The following is a 24,194-nucleotide window of genomic DNA, read 5'->3' on the forward strand; positions in this document are numbered from 1 at the left end:
AAATTATGAATTGAGTTTAAACTATATAAATGAAATTACTTTTAAATTTATTAGTTTGCTATTAAGTATTAAAATAAAACAAAGTTGTATGTTTTCATTAACCCTGCTTAATCTAGTAATTACTTTTTTCTTACATAACTTTCTAAGGAAAAGCAACTGTTCATAATTCTTTTCTTTATTCCTCCCCCCCCCCCCCCCCCCACAGAAATGGCAGGATATTATTAAGGAAGTCAAGTTTCTACAAAGAATAAAACATCCCAACAGTATAGAATACAAAGGCTGCTATTTACGTGAGCACACAGCATGGGTAGGTGTTTGCCCTCTCCTTGCTATAATTTTGTTGCTACTGGTTTAGAATGAATTAATTCAAGAATGTCTCAAAATGGTTGCGTAAATCCATTCAAAAACACCTTGAAATGTTAGTTTCATACTGAGTGAGGAAGAGAAGCTTTTCTTAGAACTCCTTGGCAAGAAGAGATAATAGAACTTGTACAGGTTTACTGCAGAGATTTGGCTGACCTTTATGTGCGTGGTAAAATGTTCTTTGACATTTTTTAGTATCATCATTTTTCATATGGTTTATCAAGCATTGTACAATAATCCTATTATTCGAGGATAAAAGTTAGCATATCTTTTTGACATAAATATGTTGTAATCTATTTAACCACACAGATTTGGTAAATTTTGGTGAAATATGTACTGATTATAATTCTTTGGCTGAATAATACTAATGGTAGAAAACTGAGACACTTTATTACAACAAGTGGAGATTAATTTTCTCTTTTTCCCATTAAAGTGACAAGGTAGTATTCCAACAGTGGTATAGGCATAATAACTCTATCTTTAAAGAGTAAGTTTTCAGGGTGCCTGGATGGCTCAGCAGTTAAGTGTCTACCTTCAACTCAGGTCATGATCTCAGGGTCCCGGGATTGAGCCCTACATCGGACTCCCTGTTCAGCAGCGAACCTGCTTCTCCCTCTCCTCCCCATTTGTGCTATCTTTCTGTTGCTCTGTCTCTCTCTCTCTCTCTCAAATAAATAAATATATAAAATCTTTAAAAAAAAAAAAGAAATAAGAGTAAATTTTCTTTTAACAGAAATGGATAATAATAGGGCCTACTTTATAAGGTGGTTGTGAAGATTAAATTAGTTAATATGTATAAAATATCTAGCACACAGGAAGTCCTCTGTATTTGCTTCAAGGAAGCATTTAAACTGTAACCTGACCTTTGTACATATAAATCCAGAGGACAGTTTTCCATTTCCTAGTAGTTAGAACAATGTAACTATATTCCTTTATAGTTTTAGTTAGTAATTATAGATGAAATATACATCTTGTACAAGTGATTGTGTATTGGCATAAAATATTAATGTATTATTGACTTTATCATTTAAGAAATTACTAAATACATAAATACTTATTTTTTAAGGTAAATGATGACTAGCTTTATTTTACTTCAGGCTGTCTTCTTAATCTCCTTGGTGAATTTATTTTATCTCAAATAGAATCTTTTTACTAATTTAGTGCTTTTACAATTTTTCTTCCCATGTAGCTGGTAATGGAATATTGTTTAGGATCTGCTTCAGATTTACTGGAAGGTAGGTTTCCTTTAATTATTCAGGAAAAAAAAGTATTAGCAAAAATATAATGAGAATTCTGTAAGATTTTCTTAAATAATGTAAAAACTTTCCAGAAAGAGTAAAAACCTTCGCCTTTTCTAGATTCTCATCATGGTATGCACTGTCCTATAGTAGCATAAAATAGGTGAATTTTCTTATAACTTACCAAGCATTTTTCTTCATTCTTTGTCGTTTAGCTTAACCTATACCTTCTGTTCAGAATGAAGATGTATGAGAATAAAGGGAAAACTTATCTTTTGTTATTTTTGTTTTTATAATCAACTAATTGTTGAATGTTAGCTTAGAGGGAAATTGGCTGTGAGCTATATACTTTAAGAGTTAGGCACAACTGTAATTCCAGTTATAAGTTTCAGTAGCCTTGTTTTATTGTTTTGGGGAGCAAATCTTCTCACTAAATGTTAGTTTTTCAAAATTGCCTGAAATATTAGATGTTTATTTTTTTAAACAAAAATATTCCGTGTAGTAATTATTTTCCCATAAATTCTTATTTTAAGTTCACAAAAAGCCATTACAAGAAGTGGAAATAGCAGCAATTACACATGGTGCTCTCCAGGGATTAGCCTACTTACATTCTCATACCATGATCCATAGGTAAGTGCTTTGACAATTATCATGCATTAACAGCAAATGACTTACTGGGTTTATCAACCATAGAACTTATTAACACTAAAAGTTTTGTTGGTTATAGCCAAATAAAAGCATTTCAGAATCTTATAAACTCAGTTTTTAGGTTGTCCTGCAAACATGCCAGTACATTTGATCTCCTTTTAGAATCAGTTGTTTTTTTTTCTATAATGATAAAAGATTTAATTCAAAGTTAAATTTTAATTTTCCTTTTAGGATCAGTTTTATCTTTGTCTATATGTCGTGCTGGGCTTTCTGACATTTCTGCACTTTATAGATTTGTGGTAGGAATATAATTGTAGAATATTTAATTTGGTATATGGAAAAGACATTAGGAATTATGTAGTCTTACTTTTTTCATGGTACAGATAAAGCAATGCCCCAGTTTATGACTAATTTTTCTGAAGTTTACAAAGCCAGACTAGACTAGAACTAGACTTTGGTCTTTTGCGTTTCTGGTAATTGACAGGCCAGTTTTGTTCCATTGATCCCATGACATGGACTTAACACTCTGTACTTTTGAGTATTAATCCTTGATGATCCCTAATAATGGATAGTAACGTTAAGAGTAAACTATTTTATAATGCATTTTTAGCATTGATACAGGTTTTGATTATTTTAAAAGGAAACTAGCTTGTGAACCAGGCAGTATATATTAAACTATATAGTAGAGTCATTGTGAGCTAAATGGCTTACCATTTTTTTTAAGACGAGGATAGTAAGGTCCAAGAGAAGTCTACATGCTAACAAATAAGTGAATGGAAGAGTTGGAATTAGAACCTAAGGTCTTATCAGCCTCAAAAATACCTCTTCTCATTTAAAAAGCAAATGGAAGGAAAAAGATTTATTTAATATCATATCCATTACAATACTGTAGTTAGAATTGACAAGTGCTTGGAAACTTGGTTGGGGTTTTTTTTGGTTGCTTTTTGGTTGGTGTTTTGGTTTGGGGGGTTTTTGTTTTTGTTTTTGGAAAAGTTAAATGTATGTTATGGTACCAATTGGGCATACCATCCTATTATATAAATATCCATAATATTCTTATTTTGCATGGATAATATGTTTGCTAATTTTAAAAAGTAAGCTTGAAAGTTAATTAAAAATAAAACCCATTAGATACTACATTATCCATGTGTTTCAGTTTTATTTCATGTTTAGTTAGGAGAACTATGGTAAGGTTTGGAAATGATAAGAATAACCTTAAAAAAAAAAATTTGGGGTATTAGATCTTTTTTTAACTTTACATGGTACACTCAGAAATCTTAAAATTATGAAGGACTCATCAGCTAATTAAACTCTATTTTTAAAACCATTATTTGTATCAATAAACAGGAACTCAGGTATAGACTATGCTCTAATTACTTGATTTTCTGTCTTTTGTCTTTAGTGCTATTTTGTCTTTTAGAGAAGAAAATTATCACTGTATTTATATCACTTCTCTATTTTTTGCTTTTGGATCTTAATTCTCATTATCCTAATTTAGAAATTATCCTAGGACTTAATTACTTTGATTTTTCCTTCCCTATTGTAAAACTTTACTTGATTTTTATCATTTTCAACACAGTCTAATGAACAAAAGAGAAATAATTTTCTGTGTTCCTTAAACCCAGAGATATCAAAGCAGGAAATATCCTTCTGACAGAACCAGGCCAGGTGAAACTTGCTGACTTTGGATCAGCTTCCATGGCATCTCCTGCCAATTCTTTTGTGGGAACGCCATATTGGTAAGAATAATCCTATTTGCTATTGATCCTCATGATTGAAATAGGAAATGTGTGATTATACTTTTTCAGATGTCTTATCTTTTTCTTGTAATATAATGCTATTGTGGACATTTTAACTTTAAGCATAGTTAGTTTCAGATACAGATTTGGAGTGCTGCCCTTACATCTCCTGTTTTTTTCATTTGTCCCTTTGACATTTTCTTCTGTATTATAACCTGCATCATATTTTGGGTGTGGGAGTAAAAAAATTCAATGAAATTCCAAGTGAGGAGAATACAGAAATGTTAAGTGGAAATTTGTGTGTTTTCTTTATATTTTTATTTACCATATATTAGTACCTTCAGACTAAGAGTACCGGAAGGAAGACTGATGGCTGATATGGAGTTTTCTGGTTTTATTTTTTATTATGGAAAATTTCAAATACACATAAAAGTAGACAAAAGTATAATAAAACCTTGCATATCAGTCACCCAGCCCAGTAACAATATCTCATGGCCATTCCTGCTGTATGTACTCATTTTTGTCTCCTCCCTGCTCCCGCCATTATTTTTAAGCAAATTCTAGGCATCCTCTGTTTTATCCATAAATAATTTTTGTATTAATGTCTGCAAGTTTGAAGGGAATAATTGTCCAGCTCTTCAACTGCCATATGTTCTTCCATATGAAGAGAATGATGTCTTAGGTCCACTATATCTTCTTTCCCACCTACCTTTCAAATCTCCCTCTCCTGCTTTATAAAAAATAGGACTCCTTACCCAGCCTGAATATTATTACAATGATGCAGTGGTCTGGGATATAAAAGCCTCAAAGCAACACCAGAAGAATAATTTGAGAATCTGTAATAACAGAAATTTTGAAGAGTCAGAACACAAACTCTTGGCAAGGCCTTGTGCCTTTTCAGTCATCTCCATTCCCTTTTACTCCTTGCTTTTTCTCTCTCCTCAGTTATCTTTCTCCCCTTCTTTTTTTCTAGTGTAAAATTCGTAACTGAGATGGTTGTCATGGGGACACATTAACATATTACTTGCATAGAAAATGAAGTCAGACTTTTTCCAACAGAAAGTGATTCTGATTTGACTGATTGATACGACAGTGAAGACTGGCTTTGCTAATTGGCTTATACAACAGTGTGTTGCTTTTTAATCAAATGAGCTAATTCTGCAGCTCTGTGTTTTAAATATTTTAAAATCACATATAAAGCATAAAAGTATATGCTATGCATTATATCCTTTATAGCTATTAAGTTTATAAAATTTAGATAACTCAGAAATGTACAAGGGGATAAATTATTTTCATAAATTCATTAGAGGCAAACAAATTTAAAAATTTGAAGAATTTCTACTCTTCCATTGCTCTAGATGACCAAAAATTTCTTATGTCCTACTTTAGGTAGACTCCCTTTCCCTTCTATTAAAAGGATTCTGTGAGCAAATATTTCTTAATATTTGCTTAATGGTTCTCCTATTTATAAATTAATGGTGAATATTAGATATTTAAAAGGTCTTGAAAAGTTCTGCAATAAAAAATAAAATTACTTTTTTAATTCTGCCTTAATTAGTAATTTCCCAAACTTACTTCAACATCTGAAAGAATCTTGCGGGGCACCTGGGTGGCTTCATTGGTTAAGTGTCTAAGTTTTTTTATTTCTGCTCAGTCATGGTCTTAGGGTCATGGGATCTAGTGCCATGTCAGGCTCCATACTTAGCATGGAGCCTGCTTAAGATTCTCTCTCTCCTTCTCCCCCTGTCCCTCCCTCCCCGTCTCCCTCCCTTCCTCCCTCTATTAAAAAGAAAAAAAACCAAACATCTTGGAAATACTCTGGTATTGACAATTGAAAATTTACTTTATTTACATATTCATTAATTTGTATATAATGTACTTGGAATGTAGGAACTAGGTACATATTTAGATGTCATTACACTTAAGCTTAAACACACTCACACTCACACTCGGGTATATGGTGACTGCCCTACCTAAGTATCAACAATTGTTCTGGGGCGCCTGGGTGGCTCAGTGGGTTAAAGCCTCTGCCTTCAGCTCAGGTCATGATCCCAAGGTCCTGGGATCGAGCCCCGCATTGGGCTCTCTGCGCAGCGGGGAGCCTGCTTCCCCTTCTCTCTCTCTCTGCCTGCCTCTCTGCCTACTTGTGATCTCTGTCTGTCAAATAAATAAATAAAATCTTTAAAAAAAAAATAATTGTTCTAAGTGTCTTTCTATGTTTAACAACAAATACAAGTCAAATACCATCAAAAATGTTAGACTCTAATTAGAGACATGAATTAATGTTCCATTTTATAACCAAGACACCTGTAAGGTTGATAATTGTGTTATTGTCTTTGTTGTGAGCTGCCCTAGCCGCTTTTATCATGGCACACTATTCCTATTTAAAAGGAAGAGTGACAAACTATGGTTATTAAGTGTTGGTTATTGTGGCAGATATTTTCTAAAATAAATGAAGTGAGCTTGTCACTGCAGGGAAAACGATTGATAGTATTCTGTGCCAATGATAAAAATTCCATCTTTCAAGCATGAATCAGACTTTGATAGTAACATCCTGAGACCAAAATATTTAAGAATCACTGGCCTGAGGGGGAGTACCTAGGTGCTTCATTTGGTTAAGAGGTCTGACTTTTGATTTTGGTTCAGGTCATGATCTCAGAGTTCTGAAATCGAGCCTCAAGTTGGGCTCCACTCTGGGTCTGGAGTCTGCTTAGGATTCTCTCTCTCCCCATCTGCCCCTTCCCTACTCTCTCTCTGTCTCTTAAAAAACAACCACCACAAAAAAAAACTATAAAAAAATAACAACAACAACAAAAAACCCCACTGAGTTAAAAAAAAAAAAAATCACTAGCCTAAGGGCTAAGGGTTATACAATATTAGAATATGCAACCCTGCTCTGGGGCATCTTTTCTTTAGGATGCTGCTTAATGATAATGATAGATGGTGAGAATGAGTCTCACAGTATATATGCAGTGGTAAATATTTCCCTAATGACCTGTAGGGCATTTATTTCTCATTATAAAAATTCTTATCTAAACACGATGTCTAGAATTCACACAGGTGTTCTCTATGTAGATAAGAATTTTTTATATATACATTTTTAAAGAATAGTATACTTTTTTTTTTTTACTTTAAATGACATTTTATGTTTTAGGATGGCCCCAGAAGTAATTTTAGCCATGGATGAAGGACAGTATGATGGCAAAGTAGATGTATGGTCTCTTGGAATAACGTGTATTGAACTAGGTAAGCATTGTTCTTTATTACTGTTTAGTAAGTTATGATCAGTGTTTTACCTCATTCTCTGTACCAAAGCAAAGCTTTTTATTTTTTATGTCTGTTAGTAAAGGGAGCAATAAATCTATTAAAGTTTTCACTTTGGTTATTTGGTAATTTTTATATATATTAGGTGAGGTGTATTTGCTGTGTTAAATTAGGTCTAAAATAATTTTCCACTGTGGTATTAATTATTTATGTCTAATATTTAATGGCTTTGTTAAACATCTAAAATGTGTCTGTAATTATAAGATTTACTATCTGTAGGTAGTCTCTACAATATTGACGAATTACTTACCTCTACCTAGGATGCTTATTACTTTGAATTAGATATGAGAATTAGATGTCAAGCTTCATGACATACTGTAACAATTTTATTTTATGCACACATTTTATTCTGTTGCCCATAAAGGGAACTACGCTTAGGTCAGTGGACCATCATAACTTTACTAGCATTCTCAGTGTAAGTGAGCCAGGTAGATAATTGAATTGTCACTGTAATTGAAGATGATGTCCATCCTCTTGCTCTTGATTCTCCAGGTTTACCCCCTTTCCATCCTATATTCTTTCCTTTTTTTCTTCTTATAAAAATATTCCAGGGGCACCTGGCTGGCTTAGTCTGTAGAGCATGCAACTCTTAAGTTTGAGCCCCATGAAGGGAGATTACTTACGAATAAAATTCGTAAGAGATTACTTACGAATAAAATCTTAAAAAAAAATTCCATTAAATTTAGGGGTGCCTGGGTGGCTCAGTGGGTTGAGCCGTTGCCTTCGGCTCGGGTCATGATATCAGGGTCCTGGGATCGAGCCCCGCGTTGGGCTCTCTGCTCAGCAGGGAGCCTGCTTCCTCCTCTCTCTCTGCCTGCCTCTCTGCCTGCTTGTGATCTCTCTCTGTCAAATAAATAAAATCTTTAAAAAAAAAATTTTATTTAAAAGTGGGAAATATTGGGAATATTTAATTGAACCATTCTAGGAGTGACCACAAATCAAAAATAACACATTAAAAAGAGAATCCATGTGAGGGGCGCCTGGGTGGCTCAGTTGTTTGAACATCCAACTCTTGATTTCAGTTCAGGTCATGATCTTGAGGTTGTGGGATTGAACCCTGCCTTGGGCTCCAAGCTCTGTACAGAGTTTGGTTGTCCTTCTCCCTCTGCATCGCCTCCTGTTTGTGCAGGCACATGCTTTCTCTCTCTCTCAAATAAATAAATAAAATCTTTTAAAAAAGTAAAATTCATGTGTAATTTGGTTAAATGATTTTCAAATTGAGTTCATCAGTTTTGTAAATAGGGAAATTGAGGTAAAATAAAAATCAAAAGCTTATCCTTATATAGTAAATGAAAATTATAATTTCCATTATAAACCATGCTTTTCTATCTTACAGTCTTCATATTTTTCCAAAATTATATAATCTTTAGGTATGTTTGCTTTTATTATAATTCCTACATTAACCATTCCCTTCAAGCTCTATATTATTTATTTAATTTATTTTAAAGTATGACAGCATCAGCAGACAGATTTGGAGATACCATCATGTCATTCTCTTCTGATCTCTTAGTCTCTCTTTGAGGTTTGCAGAATTTTTTTTCCATTTTAAAGTGTTTTAACCTCAATTCTTTTAACCTCAGTTGTTCCTGCAGGTAGATACTCATTAATTTCTTAAGAAACCCGGGTGCAAATGTAGAGAAGCTGGTTAATATACTGTGGCCATGGGGTATTTTTACATACTTGGGCCGGTTGATGCATACATGTACCCCTTGGTGATAGTGAAATCACCTTAATGGTGCTGTTAGATATTATTAATATATATTAATATTTATTATTTAGAAAAGTATTCATTAACCAGTTGTACTGCTCAGAAAGAAAACTCCAGTTTCTGTGAAAGGGCTTATTTTTCCAGACTTTCTAGCTTCTCTCTCTTTTCTTTTTTAAGATTTACTTATTTATTTAAGAGAGAGAGGAAGAGAGAGCCTGAGAAGGAGGGGCAGAAGGGGAGGCTGAGCATGGAGCCTGACTTGGGAATTGATTTCATGACCCTGAAAGCACAACCTGAGCCAAAACTAAGAGTCAGAGGCTTAACCGAATTGAAACACCCAGGAACCCCTCTAGTTTCTCTTTATTGTAGCTAATAAAGTAGACTTTCTTCACAATGAGAGTACACTTAAAGCAGTATCAGAAAATGAAACTGCCTTTAGATAATTTTAAATGAGTGAGACATTTAAAGAAATTCTTAAGAGTTTTAGTCATACTTTTGGCATCTTCAGCTTTTATAATCTTTCATAATCACTTTTTAAAATTTTACTTACAAATGTTTTTGAATTATGAAATGCTAAGTTAGGAACTGCATTTTAAGCCTGCTTCTGGATTCAGAGGAAAGGCCTACAGTAAGTAGCACAGGCCAATAAAATTTTCTGCAGTGATTGAAGTGTTCTGTATCCGCATGGCTTTTGAGCACTTGAAATGTGGCTGTTGCAGTCGAGTAAGTGAATATTGAGTTTTATACTGTTTAAAATAAATTTACATTTGAATAGTTACATGTGGCTAGTGGCTACCCTGTTAGACAATATAGATCAAAGGGCGTGATTTTCAATGCAAATTAGACTTGCAGTCTTCAGAAATATATCTGTTTTATGCTTTTCAACTTCCAAAATAGTTAAGGTTAAATAAAATCTTTAAAAATAAATTAATTAAATAGTTAAGGATAATGAGTTAAAGCAAAGTGTGTTCTTATAGTGCAGGTAGGAGAACAGATGTAAGTCAGTTGTACTGACCTTGGTTTTGGTACGTATAGTTATTAAGAAATACTTTCATACTTTGTTATAAAGATTGAAATAACTTGGTCATGTCTTATGACCAAGAAATCTTAAAGTACAGGATTTTTCATAGGTGAGTTTATATGTTTGTTTACAATTAATCTTATGAAAAAGTTCCTTAACTTATTGTTTTTCAGGCTTTGTGCCCGAATGTACAATTGTGTCTATAAAAGTAAAATTTACCACTTTTTCCTGATTATAAAGTGTATGTTGAGGACATAAAATTTCAGGGGAAGAAAGCAAAAAGAAAATAAATCAAAATAACAATAATTACAGTAATTTAGTGGATATGCATGATAAAAAGATGTCGTGGCTGGCATTGGAAACATAAAACATGGAGTTTGGAGAGTAAAAATGTAGAACTTTAGAATGTGTTCATACGAAGTTGTTACCAACTTAAAGTAGACTACTCTAAATATAAGTTGTTTTATGTAAGCCTCATGGCAACTACAAAGCAAAAACCTATAGTAGATACACAAAAGAAAAGAATCTAAGCATACTAATATAAAAAATTATCAAATCACAAAAGAGATTAAGAGAAGAGGAAAGGAACAAAGGAATTACAAACAATTAACAAAATGGCAATAAGTACATTACTGTCAATAATTAATTGTAGGGGCGCCTGGGTGGCTCAGTGGGTTAAAGCCTCTGCCTTCAGCTCAGGTCATGATTCCAGGGTCCTGGGATCGAGCCCTGCATCGGGCTTTCTGCTCGGTAGTGAGCCTGCTTCTTCCTCTCTCTCTGCCTGCCTCTCTGCCTACTTGTGATCTCTGTCTGTTAAATAAATAAATAAAGTCCTTAAATAATAATAATAATTGTAAATAGACTAAGTTCTCCAGTCATAGGTTGGCTGGACAGGACCCATCTATGTAATGCCTATGAAAGACTAATTTCAGATGTTAAGGGCACACACAGTCTAAAAGTGAAGGGGGATTATAAAGATATTCCATGTTAAGAGAAACTGAAAGAAGGTGCGGTAGCTATATTCACATCAGACAAAATAGACTTTAAAACAAAGACTGTATGGACACCTGCCTGGCTTAATTGGTAGAGCATGTGACTCTTAATCTCAAGATTATTAATTCAAGCCCCATGTTGGGCATGGAGCCTACTAAAAACAAACAAAAAAGTAAAGGGGCACCTGGATGGTACAGTTGGTTAAGCCTTTGACTCTTTTATCTCAGGTTGTGATCACAGGATCGTGAGATCAAGCCCCACATCAGGCTCCATGCTCCCCACCAGAGTCTAAGTTCTCTCTCCTACCCCCTCTCCTTCTGCCCCCCACATCCCCCACCTTGTGCTCATGCACTATCTCTCAAATATATAAATAAATCTTCCTTAAAGAAAATTTAAAAAATATATAAAATGACTGTGGTAAGAGACAAAGAAGGGCATTACATAATGGTATAGAGGTCAGTCCAGCAGCAAGATAGAAGATTTGTAAATATTTATGCACCTAAGACAGGAGCACCTAAATATGTAAGGTGGTTTTGACACACAGGGAGAAATAGACAGCAATACAATAAGAGTAGAGGACTGTAAAACCCCACTTTTATCAATGGATAGATCATCCAGACAAAAAATCAACACGGAAACATTGGCCTTAACACGTTGAAATAGATGAACTTAACAGACATAATATATACAGAACCTTTCATCCAAAAGCAACACAATGCATATTCTTCTGAAGTATACATTGAGCATTTTCCAAAATAGATCAGATGTTAGACCACAAAATAAGTCTTAATAAATTTAAGAAGATTGGAATCATATTAAGCAACTTTTCCAACAAAGTGGTATGAAACTTAAAACCAATTATAAGGGGGCGCCTGGGTGGCTCAGTGGGTTAAAGCCTCTGCCTTTGGCTCAGGTCGTGATACCAGAGTCCTGGGATTGAGGCCCGCATCTAGCTCTCTGCTCGGCAGGGAGCTTGCTTCCCTTCCTTTCTCTCTGCCTACCTCTCTGCCTACTTGTGATCTCTCTCTGTCAAATAAATAAATAAAATCTTTTTTTTTTAAAAATAAGAATAAAACTGGAAAATCCACAAATATATGGGGATTAAACAACATCCTACTGTAACAACCAGTGGGTCAAAGAAGAAATCAAAAGAGAAATAAAGATACCTGGGATAAATGAAAATGGAAATACAACATACTAAAATGTATGGGAGGTTGGGGCGCCTGGGTGGCTCAGTGGGTTAAGCCGCTGCCTTCGGCTCAGGTCATGATCCCAGGTCCTGGGTTCGAGCCCCACATAGGGCTTTCTGCTCAGCGGGGAGCCTGCTTCCTCCTCTCTCTCTGCCTGCCTCTCTGCTTACTTGTGATTTCTCTCTGTCAAATAAATAAATAAAATCTTAAAAAAAAAAAATAAAATGTATGGGAGGCAGCAAAAGTGGTTCTAAGAGGGCAGTTCATTGAAATAAATGCTTACATTGAGAAATATCTCAAATAATATAATTTCATACTTCAAGGAACTAGAAAAAGAACAAACTAAGGCTAAAGTTAATAAAAGGAAGGAAATAACAAATACCAGAGCAGAAATAACTGAGATACTAAAAAGCCAATAGAAAAGATCAACAAAACTAAGAGCTGGTTTTGTTTTTGTTTTTTTTTAAAGATTTTATTTATTTATTTGACAGAGATCACAAGTAGGCAGAGAGGCAGGCAGAGAGAGAGAGGAGGAAGCAGGATCCCTGCTGGGCAAAGAGCCCAATGTGGGGCTCGATCCCAGGACTCTGGGATCATGACCTGAGCTGAAGGCAGAGGCTTTAACCCACTGAGCCATCCAGGCGCCCCTAAGAGCTGGTTTCTTGAAAAGATAAACAAAACAGAAAACCTTGTCTAGATTTACCATGACAAGAGGACTCAAATGAATTCAGAAATGAAAGAGATGTTAAAACTGATAACACAGAAATACAAATTATCACAAGACACTACTATGAATCATTAGATGTCAACAAATCGGACAACCCTAGAAGAAATGGATAAATTCCTAGAAACATACAACCTACCAAGATTGGATCATGAAGAAATAGAAAATCTGAACAGACTGATTACTAGTAAGAAGATCAAATTAGTAATCAAAAACATTCCAACAAACAAGTTCAGGACCAGGTCATTTCACTGGTGAATTCTAACACATAAAGAAGAATTAATACTAACTCTTCTCAAACTCTTCCAAAAAAATACAAGAGGTAGGAACACTTCAAAACTCATTTTATGAGGCTAGCATTACCCTGATACCAAAAGATCATTACCCTGATAACAAAAGGTCACTTTTGAAAAAGAGAAGGACACTAAAAAGAAAATTACAGGCCAATATCCTTGAACACCATCGATCCAGAAAACCCTCAACAAAATATTAGCATACCGAATTCAACAATATAGTCAACCGACCCTTGAACAACATTTGAGTTAGGGAGAATGACCCTCTCATGAGCCATGGAGGTGGCTCAGCATAGAGTGTCAGAGCCCAAGTCGGGTGAAGAGGTGACAATAGGGGGAATTTCCTATCCCATAGATTCAGAGTCTAAGGAGGACATCTGTGTTTCAGGGTAGCCTGATAACAGTGTTCCTAATCAAAAGGAAGAGAGTTTCTCTCATAAAGACTGATCAGAAGAGCCACATTGCAGAGAGGTGACCCAGTTTAGGTTGGTTTTAGAAACTGAATGGATAAAGAAATGTTCACACTATAGAGTAACTTGGAATGGGGTTTGAAAACTTGAGCAATGAAAAACTGCAACAAACTTGAGCAAGGAAAGGGAGACATCTGCTTAAGAGAGAATGTGGTAGGGGCGCCTGGGTGGCTCAGTGGGGTTAGGCCGCTGCCTTCGGCTCAGGTCATGATCTCAGGGTCCTGGGATCGAGCCCCACATCGGGCTCTCTGCTCAGCAAGAAGCCTGCTTCCCTCTCTCTCTCTGCCTGCCTCTCCGTCTGCTTGTGATCTCTCTCTGTCAAATAAATAAATAAAATCTTTTAAAAAAAAAAGAGAGAATGTGGTAGCAAAGATGGGAGACTGGTTACATACAGGGAGATTTTATCAAATAAGAAAATACTAATTAAGCGTGAAAAGAGCAAGGTTCCTCATTGTTAGAAGAGTGTGACAAATAATGGAAAAAGATAAAGCTAGAACTCCATTGTTTCATAAACATGTTGAATGTGCATGTATGTATATAAATTTTTGTGTGTATGTGTTTCCTAACTCTGTCCAATGAAAGGATATAAGAACAGTGATACCTCAGTAGCAGTGAGCACACCTGTTGCCACAGCTCCTTGGAAAAATGGTGGAAACCTTGGTCTGGAGTGTGGAAATACAAGATAAGCCTGGAAAATCTTAGTGTGCCAGAAAGCAAGGAAGTGATTAAGAAGTGATAGGGCCATGTCAAAAAGCCAATAAAGTGTTCTCATTGCTCAAACATGAGGCATTTTGAACATCAAAATAAAGGATAGTAGCAGATTATAAAATAAAATAGAAATCTGCAAGTCTGTATAATAGAGAGGAAAATTAAAGTTTTATGGAAAAAACAGGATGTTTATATAGATTCAAAGTATCTTCTCAAAAAATACTAATTACAAAAGGAAACAAAGAAACTTACCATGAAGAAGTCTGACAGACACAGCTTTAACTGCTATAATGCGAACACCATCAATAATGGAAGCATTCAAAATCATGCACCATCTCATAGAATACAATGAGAAAAATAGAACACTTCTGTGATGCTCCTGCCAAAAGATATGTAACCCAAATATAATCATAGGACAAACCCAAATTGGAGGGACATTGAAGTCTTGTATAATTCAAAATGACTTCAGCAGTTACCTTAAGAGACCAGAAAAAGAGGAGCAAAAGGCATTTGGCTGATTTAGTAGGGCAAGTGACTTTAGATCTTGGGGTTATGATTGGTTCAAGCCTCACATCAGGCATGGAGTTTACTTAAAAAGAAGGAAAGAACGAAAAGAAAAAGAGGAGCAAATTCAACCCAAAATAACTAGAACAAAGAGAATTTTTAAAAATCAAAGCAGGTAGGGTGCCTGGGTGGCTCAGTCGCTTTAAGTATCTGTCTTCTGCTCAGGTCATGATCCCAGGGTCCTGTGTTTAAGTCCTGTGTTTGGCTTCCTGCTCAGTGGGAAGCCTGCTTCTCCCTCTGTCCCTCCCCCATTCTCTTGCGTGTGAATTCTCTCTCAAATAAATAAAAACTTGAAGAAAAAAAAACAACAGGAATCAAATAAAAAACAAAAGAACAATAGAGAAAATCAATGAAACAAACAAAAAACCCCCTAGTTTTCTGAGGTGTGCCTGGGTGGCTCAGTCGGTTAAGATTGGGAATTTTTATTTCAGCTCAGATTATGAACTCAAAGTCCTGAGATCAAACCCAGCACTGGCTCTGTGCTCAGTGGGTAGTCGGTTTGAGATTCTCTGCCTCCCAACACCTCTGTTCTATCCCCTCCCTGGTGCTCAGGAGCTCCCCCCCACCCCCACTAAAATAAAGAAAGAAATCTTAAAAAAAGTTCTCTGAGAAAATAAAATTGATAAACCTCTAGCCAGCTTGATCAGGGAAAAAGAAGATACAAATGACCAATATCAGGAAAGGGAAGTGACATAACTACACATTTTACAGGTATTAAAAGGATTATAGGGAACTATTACGAACAATTTTATGTTAATTTATTAATTTTAGATAAGATGCACACTTTCCTTGATGGAAATGATCAAGGCTTGCTTTTGCTACAGAGACATCATTGGAACATTTGATTGAAATTTGAATGGGGTTGAGAATTAGATGACAGTCATGTGTCAGTATTAATGGCCTGATTTAATTGTGGTTCTTTAGAGGAAAGTTCTTATTTATAGGAAATACAAAAGTATTTAGGGATGGTAGGGCATTAGGCCAGCAACTTAGTGTAAATTGACACACTTGAAAAAGTTTTTTGAGCTCCTCATGCAATTTTTTTTTTTTTTTTTTGCGAAATTTGAGACATTAAATTTTTTTTAAATTTAAATTAATTTAATTTTTGTGAGATAGGGAAGGGAGGGAGAGGGAGGGAAAAAATGAATCTTTTTCAGGCTCCACACCCAGCACAGAGCCCAACTGAGGCTCAGTCTCCCAACCCTGAGATCATGACCTGAGTTGAAATCAAGAGTTGGGCACTTAACTGACTGAGCCACCCAGGTCTAACTGCCCCCCACAAATATTTTAAACAATGTTTGCATGCCTTTATATAACAGGCACATATTTTAACAGGAATGTTTCTTTCTTTTACAGCGGAAAGGAAGCCTCCTTTATTTAATATGAATGCAATGAGTGCCTTATATCACATAGCCCAAAATGAATCCCCTACACTACAGTCTAATGAATGGTGAGTATTGCTGAGACATATATTACTCAACATTGTATAAATTAAATACTTTTTTATAATGTTATCAAAATGATTTTATTTCAATTAGGTAAAGTATATTTCCTGAAGAGATATTAAATTTGTTTAGCTTACCCTTCTATTTATCTTCTGTTTAATATCTGCTTTTCATAACATATGTAATTCAGTTCAGAAATAAAGGAGAGATGATGCCACATGGAAGCAGAAAGTATTGCTTTTTTTTTTTTTTTTTTTAAAGATTTTATTTATTTATTTGACAGAGAGAGATCACAAGTAGATGGAGAGGCAGGCAGAGAGAGAGAGAGGGAAGCAGGATCTCTGCCGAGCAGAGAACCCGATGCGGGACTCGATCCCAGGACGCTGAGATCATGACCTGAGCCGAAGGCAGCGGCTTAACCCACTGAGCCACCCAGGCGCCCGAAAGTATTGCTTTTTACAAAAATTCATAACATTTTTTTCTTTGAACTTTAGGAACACATAATCCTGATTATATAATAAATAATATATATAATAGCATAATTTAAACATTGATATTTTATTGGGGAATGGTTTATAATTTATCAAGTATAAAACATAGGTAAAATGGGGGCGCCTGGGTTGCTCAGTGGGTTAAAGCCTCTGCCTTGGCTCAGGTCATGATTCCAGGGTCCTGGGATCGAGCCCCCGCATTGGGCTCTCTGCTCAGCAGGGAGCCTGCTTCACCCCTCTTTCTCTCTGCCAGCCTCTCTGCCTACTTGTGATCTCTATCAAATAAATAAATAAAATCTTAAAAAAAAATACGTAAAGTGATTTATCAGAATCATCAGGTAATTCATAACTTTGGGATGTTCTAATTGTTATTATGATGTTTATATTCAGAATACTGTTATTCTGTCTCCTGGTACTTCCTTGATTTGATTAAATTAAATTAATTTATGTAAAGAAGTTTATGGAGAACAGATTGACAGTTTTAGAAAACTAGGGTTTTTATCAGTGATAGAAAATTTTAGTGTATGTACCTAAGTGTATTTAGGTGTGTCTAACATTTGAAAAATTCTAGAGGCATATCAAGCATACTCAGTATTTTTAAATTGACAAATAGATGTATAAGTTAATGAAACTTAATTTCTTTAATGATTGCATACTTAAGGTGTATTAGTAGGTCTTTGCTATGTGTTTAGAAATACTTAGAAGGAATCCTTTGGCACAGTCTAGCATTATGGTACATATCAGTAATAAATATATTGAACACAAACTGTCTTTACACTGTTTGATATTTGGGGATTCAAAAAAGAATTCTTGCGTATAAGGGACTTAAATCTTATTTGAATATGAAAGACAGACATTGATGGAATAATTGTTACTTACTGCCTTCCTCCCTGAACTCTCATCATTAACACTGTATAAAATAATATGTTGCAGACTTCTGATGTTTTTTAAAAAGTATCCTAATTGAGGGCGCCTGGGTGGCTCAGTGGGTTAAAGCCTCTGCCTTCGGCTCAGGTCATGATCTCAGGGTCTTGGGATCAAGCCCGCATCCGGCTCTCTGCTCCACAGGGAGCCTGCTTCTTCCGCTCTCTCTCTCTGCCTGCCTCTCTGCCTACTTGTGATCTCTATCTGTCAAATAAATAAAAAAAATATTTTTTTTTTTTTAAAGTATCCTAATTGATTTTCTGGATTTAATGCAAGTCTTATCCATTTTTTGGAAATAAGTAGGTATAAAACTGTTCCCTCCAAAGTAAATAGATTGATGTTCTGAAAATGCTAGATAGAAGATGACCCAAGGGGCAGACAAGAAAGGGAGATGGCTTAGAGAAAAGAAAATTGAAAAGAATGTTATCTTCAATTTGAATGCAAAGAAGAAAAAATTGGCTTCCCTAATTTTGCCTCAATATAGAACAAGTTATGGTATTTAAATTATGTGAGAGTAGGATTTTTTTTAAGTTTTTAATTTAAATCCCAGTTAGTTAACATACAGTGTAATATTAGTTTCAGGTTTACCATACAGTGATTCAACACTTCCATACATCACCCTGTGCTCATCATGACAAGTACACTCCTTAGTCTCCATCTCCTATTTCCCCCATTGCCCCACACACCTCCCTTCTTTTAACCATCAGTTTATACTCTGCAGTTAAGGGTTTGTTCCTTGGTTTACCTCTCTCTCTTTCTCTCTCTCCCTCTCTCTCTCCCTCTCTCTCTTTTTTTTTAACCTTTGCTTGTTTGTTTCTTAAATTATGGGAGCAGAGTTTTTAAATCATCTGTGTGAATTCATCTTAGAAATTGATAAAGATTCATTGGTTGGTTTAGATAGCTTTTCATAGACTTATATCTGTAGTATATTGTATTTGCTTTTTTTATCATTCCTTTTCCACTTCCCCTCCTACTAATAGGCAGATGTCTAGATTTGTGGATTTTTTAAGTTACATTTTTTATTTAAATTCCATTTAGTTAATATACAGTGTAATACTAGTTTCAGGTATAGAATTTTCAACACCTATATATAACACCCAGTGCTCAAAAATGAACGCTTCATGAATTTCCATGTCATCCTTGCACAGGATGCTAATCTCTGTATTTCTTGTGGATTTGTTTTAAAAGGAAATAGCAATATGTTCACTTGATACTTTCCTTTACAATAGGTCTGATTATTTTCGCAACTTTGTAGATTCTTGCCTCCAGAAAATCCCTCAAGATCGCCCTACATCAGAGGAACTTTTAAAGGTTAGTTTTCTAAGTCTGTTTTCTACCTATAAGAAATTATTTTAAAGGATGTATTTTATTTGATTTTGGATCAATATTAAGTATGCTCTACTAACTTTTACTGAAACGTTAATTTTATATACTGTTCTCTTTTGGAACTTTTCTTAGATGCAGAGTCTTTTGATTTGTGTTTTCAAAATTAATTAAGTGTTTTACCATGTCTGAATAGAATATATAAATATTCCAAATCGTACCAATTGATTTTTTATATGTGTAAGAATATTCCTGAGTTATAACTCCACATTTTAATTCATGTGAAACAATGTCATATTTTAAGGTTAGTAAAACATAGTTTAGCTTTGGATTTAATTTTTATGTCTGCCATATTTTATATATTCATCTATATTACCTTAAAATAATATGAAAGAAAAATGTATATTTATATAAATATTGTGGGAGAAAAGAGCTTTCAAAAGAAACTTAAAAATGGTTATCATATTTCTCTTTCCTTTTTAGAAATATATTTTTCTAACTTGGCAATGAAAATATTTTAAGAACCATGTAAATTCTGTTTACAGAGTTTGGTTTGACTGCTTAATTTAAATACTTTGGTATATGCTTTCTGTTCTCAAAAATTTATTATTTCATTTGGAGTTTGGCCATCTTATTAATAGCAGTAATAGTATTGTTGAACTTAATATAGTTCTTAAAACTAGATAAAGCAATAGTAAGTAGGATTTGACTCTCTCTCCTTGTGCCCCTAAGGAAGATTGGTGATTTTTCACTATAAGATTTAAATAGACTATTTTACATGAATGTGTTAGAACTTCAGAGAGTTTCAGTTTATTTTCATGAGTACATGTCAGTTAAAGATACAAAGAAATTGAAAAGATCGTGTGTGTGTGTGTGTGTGTGTATGTGTAGTAGTATTTGCAACCACAGTATGTAGAAGAACAGTAGAATTTTAGTAATACTTGTGGGATTCTAGGTAGTGAACTCGTTCATAGTCTCAGAAATGAAAGCCTGAATAAATAGGTACTCATAATAGATAGCAGCTAAATGTTTAGTATAGCTAGGAATTATATTAGTGATAAATAAGCAAGATCTGTATGTAGAAAACTATCAAACTTAGAAATTTAAGATGTATTATTTTTAGGTAAGAAGATTGAGTATCATAAATGGTGATACATACCAAGCTAAGGCTCAGGAAAAAGAAAAAAATCTGACTGGCTTCTTACACTTGCTTTATATAAGCAAAAGAAACTGTTTTGGTAATAACCCAACCCACCAGGGCCAGATATTTGGTGATTAGATCCCAAGTCTGCCTACAGTATTAATTTTCCTGGTTTATAGCAGGAAATTGAAAATGATAAGGAATTATCTATTAAGTACTTCTTTCCCTTTGGCCTAATTATATTTCTGTTGCAGTTTATCATAAGAAGAGTTGATAGAAAAAAATTTAAATGTATGAAGCTATCTTGGAATTAAAAATTGATGGGGCGCCTGGGTGGCTCAGTCAATTAAGCATCTGCCCTCAGCTGAGGTCATGATCCCAGGGTCCTGGGATTGAGCCCAGCATCAGGCCCCTGCTCAGTGGGAAGTCTGCTTCTAGCTCTCTTTCTCTCTCAAATAAATAAATAAAATCTTAAAAAAAAAAAAGAATTAAAAATTGGAAATAACTGTCCAGAAGTAGAGTAATGGTTAAATGATTTTAGCATAAATATTTGATGAAGTAATCCATAGACATTATGTTTATGAATTTGAAATAATACTTATGACAATGATAGTAGAATAAAATATCGTATAGTTAAAATTCTGTAGAGAAGCTTTTTCCTCTTGAGGGAATGGCATCCATAGGCATTCAGAATGGTCAGGCCAATACAGTGTCTAACAAAACTAGGTTGTCCTGAACCCCTGGTAATAGAATCATTTACCTTTATACCAAGAAAGTTGGAAAAACACCCAAATGCACATGTGTTGTACTCCCAGGTGGACTTTGAGTAGTTTGTGCTGTGACACCCTAGTTCTTATAAGGTCATCTAAAACAAAAAAGACGTCAGTGGAGCCTGTGAGGGTTCCTTGTGTGCTAAGTGTGTTCATGACAGGATCAAGTGTGCTTTCCTTATTAAGGAGCAGAAAATTGTTGTGAAAGTGTTGAAGGTACAAGTGCAGAGCCAGAAAGCTAAATAAAAAGATGTTGGGTGGCTTGGTCGGTTAAGCATCCGACTCTTGATCTCAGCTCAGGTTTGATCTCTCAGGGTCATGAGTTCAAGCCCCATGAATTCATGCCCAGCATGGAGGCAACTTGAAAAAAAAAGGAGCTAAGTTAAAAAAAAAAAAAAGTTTTTTGAATAATTAAAATATCAAAAGGCAAAAGAAAAAATTCTTTAAAGAAATTTAAATTACAAAGGTAAAAGTATTATAAGAATTATAAAAATTATAAATTTATATTCTATAAATTATAAATATATCTAAAAAATTATAAAAGTATTATAAGAATTCAAGTACATCTCAGAACTCAAGGCAAAAGGTGTCTTTCTGCAATCTGTATGCTATGTGCCACAGAACAAAATTTATACATAGAAAATTTCTGTAAAGAAATAAGTCGGGGCGCCTGGGTGGCTCAGTGGGTTAAGCCGCTGCCTTCGGCTCAGGTCACGATCTCAGGGTCCTGGGATCGAGTCCCACATCGGGCTCTCTGCTCGGCAGGGAGCCTGCTTCTCTCTCTCTCTCTCTCTCTCTCTCTCTCTCTCTGCCTGCCTCTCTGTCTACTTGTGACCTCTCTCTGTCAAATAAATAAATAAAATCTTAAAAAAAAAAAAAAAAGAAAGAAGTCAAGGGGCGCCTGGGTGGCTCAGTGGGTTAAAGCCTCTGCCTTTGGCTCAGGTCATGATCCCCGGGGTCCTACATCAGGCTCTCTGCTCAGCAGGGAGCCTGCTTCCCTCTCTCTCACTGCCTGCCTCTCTGCCTAATTGTGATCTGTCTCTTTGTCAAATAAATAAATAAATAAAATCTTAAAAAAAAAAAAAAGAAGTCAAGGGGCGCCTGGGTGGCTCAGTGGGTTAAAGCCTCTGCCTTTGGCTCAGGTCATGATCCCAGGGGTCCTACATCAGGCTCTCTGCTCAGCAGGGAGCCTGCTTCCCTCTCTCTCACTGCCTGCCTCTCTGCCTAATTGTGATCTGTCTCTTTGTCAAATAAATAAATAAATAAAATCTTAAAAAAAAAAAAAAGAAGTCAAAATATGGATTATTCTGATGGTAGAATTGTTCTATTTTTCTGTATTAGATAAGGTTATGCTTATTAAATGTTAGTGGTAAAAATCACTAATAATATAATGTCTTTTAAGTAACTGGTAGTTATAGAGTATTGTTTATCCAACATCTGAAGGAACTTCTTATAATATCCAAGTTTATGTTACATAATTCACCAGAAATACATTCCAGTTGAAACCTAATACAACCCAGAATTGAACATACCTTTTCTATGAAATCAGTTCTAAGAATATGTAAACCTTTATTTAGCCCTTATTTAGGTCTCTAATTAGACTTAATTATTAGTGTTTAATTAGACTCTGATTATTTCAGTGTTGCTTTTTCAGTTGATCAACAAAGGTATCATATTTCCATAAATGTACAGGGGTAGTTATGTATGCCCAAAGTGTATGCCCGGAGATGACAGTTTGGTAAATACAAGAAGTCAAAACTCTAATAGAATTAGATAGCTATAGATTATATGTGTTATCTATCATGATTACTTATGGGAAAGGGGTACATTTGTACTAATTGAAAAAATAAATAGGCTTCCACCTGACTTTTACTTTCTGTTCTTATCTAGCACATGTTTGTTCTTCGTGAGCGTCCTGAAACAGTGTTAATAGATCTCATTCAAAGGACAAAGGATGCAGTAAGAGAGCTGGACAATCTGCAGTATCGAAAGATGAAGAAACTCCTTTTCCAGGAGGCACATAATGGACCAGCAGTAGAAGCACAGGAAGAAGAGGAGGTAATAAGTTAGAAATGATTCAGATATTGAGCTTTGCTTCTTTATTAGCTTCTTTCCTTGTGCAACTTGTCTTGCCATGAATGTTTTGTATTAGTGCTTCCCAGATTATGTTTTCTTAACACTGGTCCTATAACTATCTTTTTTACTCTAAATATTTTCAGTTTTCTTCGCTCCTGTCAGGATTTTTTGATTTTTTTTTTTTTTATTGCTTTCCAGGGACGCCTGGGTGGCTCAGTGGGTTAAGCCTCTGCCTTTGGCTCAGGTCATGATCTCAGGGTCCTGGAATCGAGCCCCGCATTGGGCTATCTGCTCAGCAGGGAGCCTGCTTGTGATCTCTCTTTGTCAAATAAGTAAATAAAATATTTAAAAATAATAATAATTGCTTTCCAGTGAGCGATCACTTTGCGTTCTGAGACCAGGAGTAATAGTTATTTACTTTTCTTTTTTAATAGTGCTACACAATTAATGAACTGTGAAATATAAGACTTTCTTAACTTCAGTTTTGTTTTTGTTTTTTAGTTCATACAGTAATCATTAGAAAATTATTTTGAGGGTAATAAGGGTAGGGCAGTCAGTTAAGCATCAGCTCTTGGTTTTGGCTCAGGTCATGATCTCAGGATCATGAGATTGAGCCCTGTGTATGGCTCAACAGTTTGTGCAGTCTGCTTGGGATTCTCTGTCCCTCTAGCTAACCACACCCCAGCCACACTCACTCTCTCTTTGAAGTAAATAGATCTTAAAAAAAAAAAAAAAGAAAGAAAGAAAAGAAAATTGAGCTTTTTTAGATATATAAAATATTTCAATAAAGTAAAACTAATAAAATTCTAATGCAGTTAAATATATAATAGCATCTCTTTTAGGCTAGGATGTAAGAAAAATACATATATATATTTATACTTTATATATATGTATATATGCACCATATGTCTTTATGAAATTCTCCATATCTTACAGAATCTTGGTATGGTAAGACTACTGAAATGTTGGTGCCTGGATACCATGGCTTGCCTGGTTACTTCATAAAAGCATTTTTATGAGTGTGATTAAATGTATAGGTAA

The 24,194-nt window shown here is 34.9% G+C and overlaps 1 protein-coding gene across 2 annotated transcripts in view; it reads left to right on the plus strand.

The window, feature by feature from the left end:
• The window catches only part of TAOK1 (TAO kinase 1), a 169,847-nt gene that overhangs the window by 100,199 nt on the left and 45,454 nt on the right, over positions 1 to 24,194 (plus strand). For both annotated transcript variants that reach the window (XM_047707229.1, XM_047707228.1), the window contains 8 exons: positions 206 to 307; positions 1,553 to 1,598; positions 2,135 to 2,231; positions 3,875 to 3,988; positions 7,143 to 7,234; positions 16,340 to 16,433; positions 19,073 to 19,154; positions 22,968 to 23,135. In XM_047707229.1, coding sequence (XP_047563185.1) covers positions 206 to 307; positions 1,553 to 1,598; positions 2,135 to 2,231; positions 3,875 to 3,988; positions 7,143 to 7,234; positions 16,340 to 16,433; positions 19,073 to 19,154; positions 22,968 to 23,135 — 795 coding nt within the window. The remainder of the gene's footprint in view (positions 1 to 205; positions 308 to 1,552; positions 1,599 to 2,134; positions 2,232 to 3,874; positions 3,989 to 7,142; positions 7,235 to 16,339; positions 16,434 to 19,072; positions 19,155 to 22,967; positions 23,136 to 24,194) is intronic.

The sequence above is a fragment of the Lutra lutra genome, chromosome 16, assembly GCF_902655055.1.
Source record: "Lutra lutra chromosome 16, mLutLut1.2, whole genome shotgun sequence".
Lineage (NCBI taxonomy): Eukaryota > Metazoa > Chordata > Mammalia > Carnivora > Mustelidae > Lutra > Lutra lutra.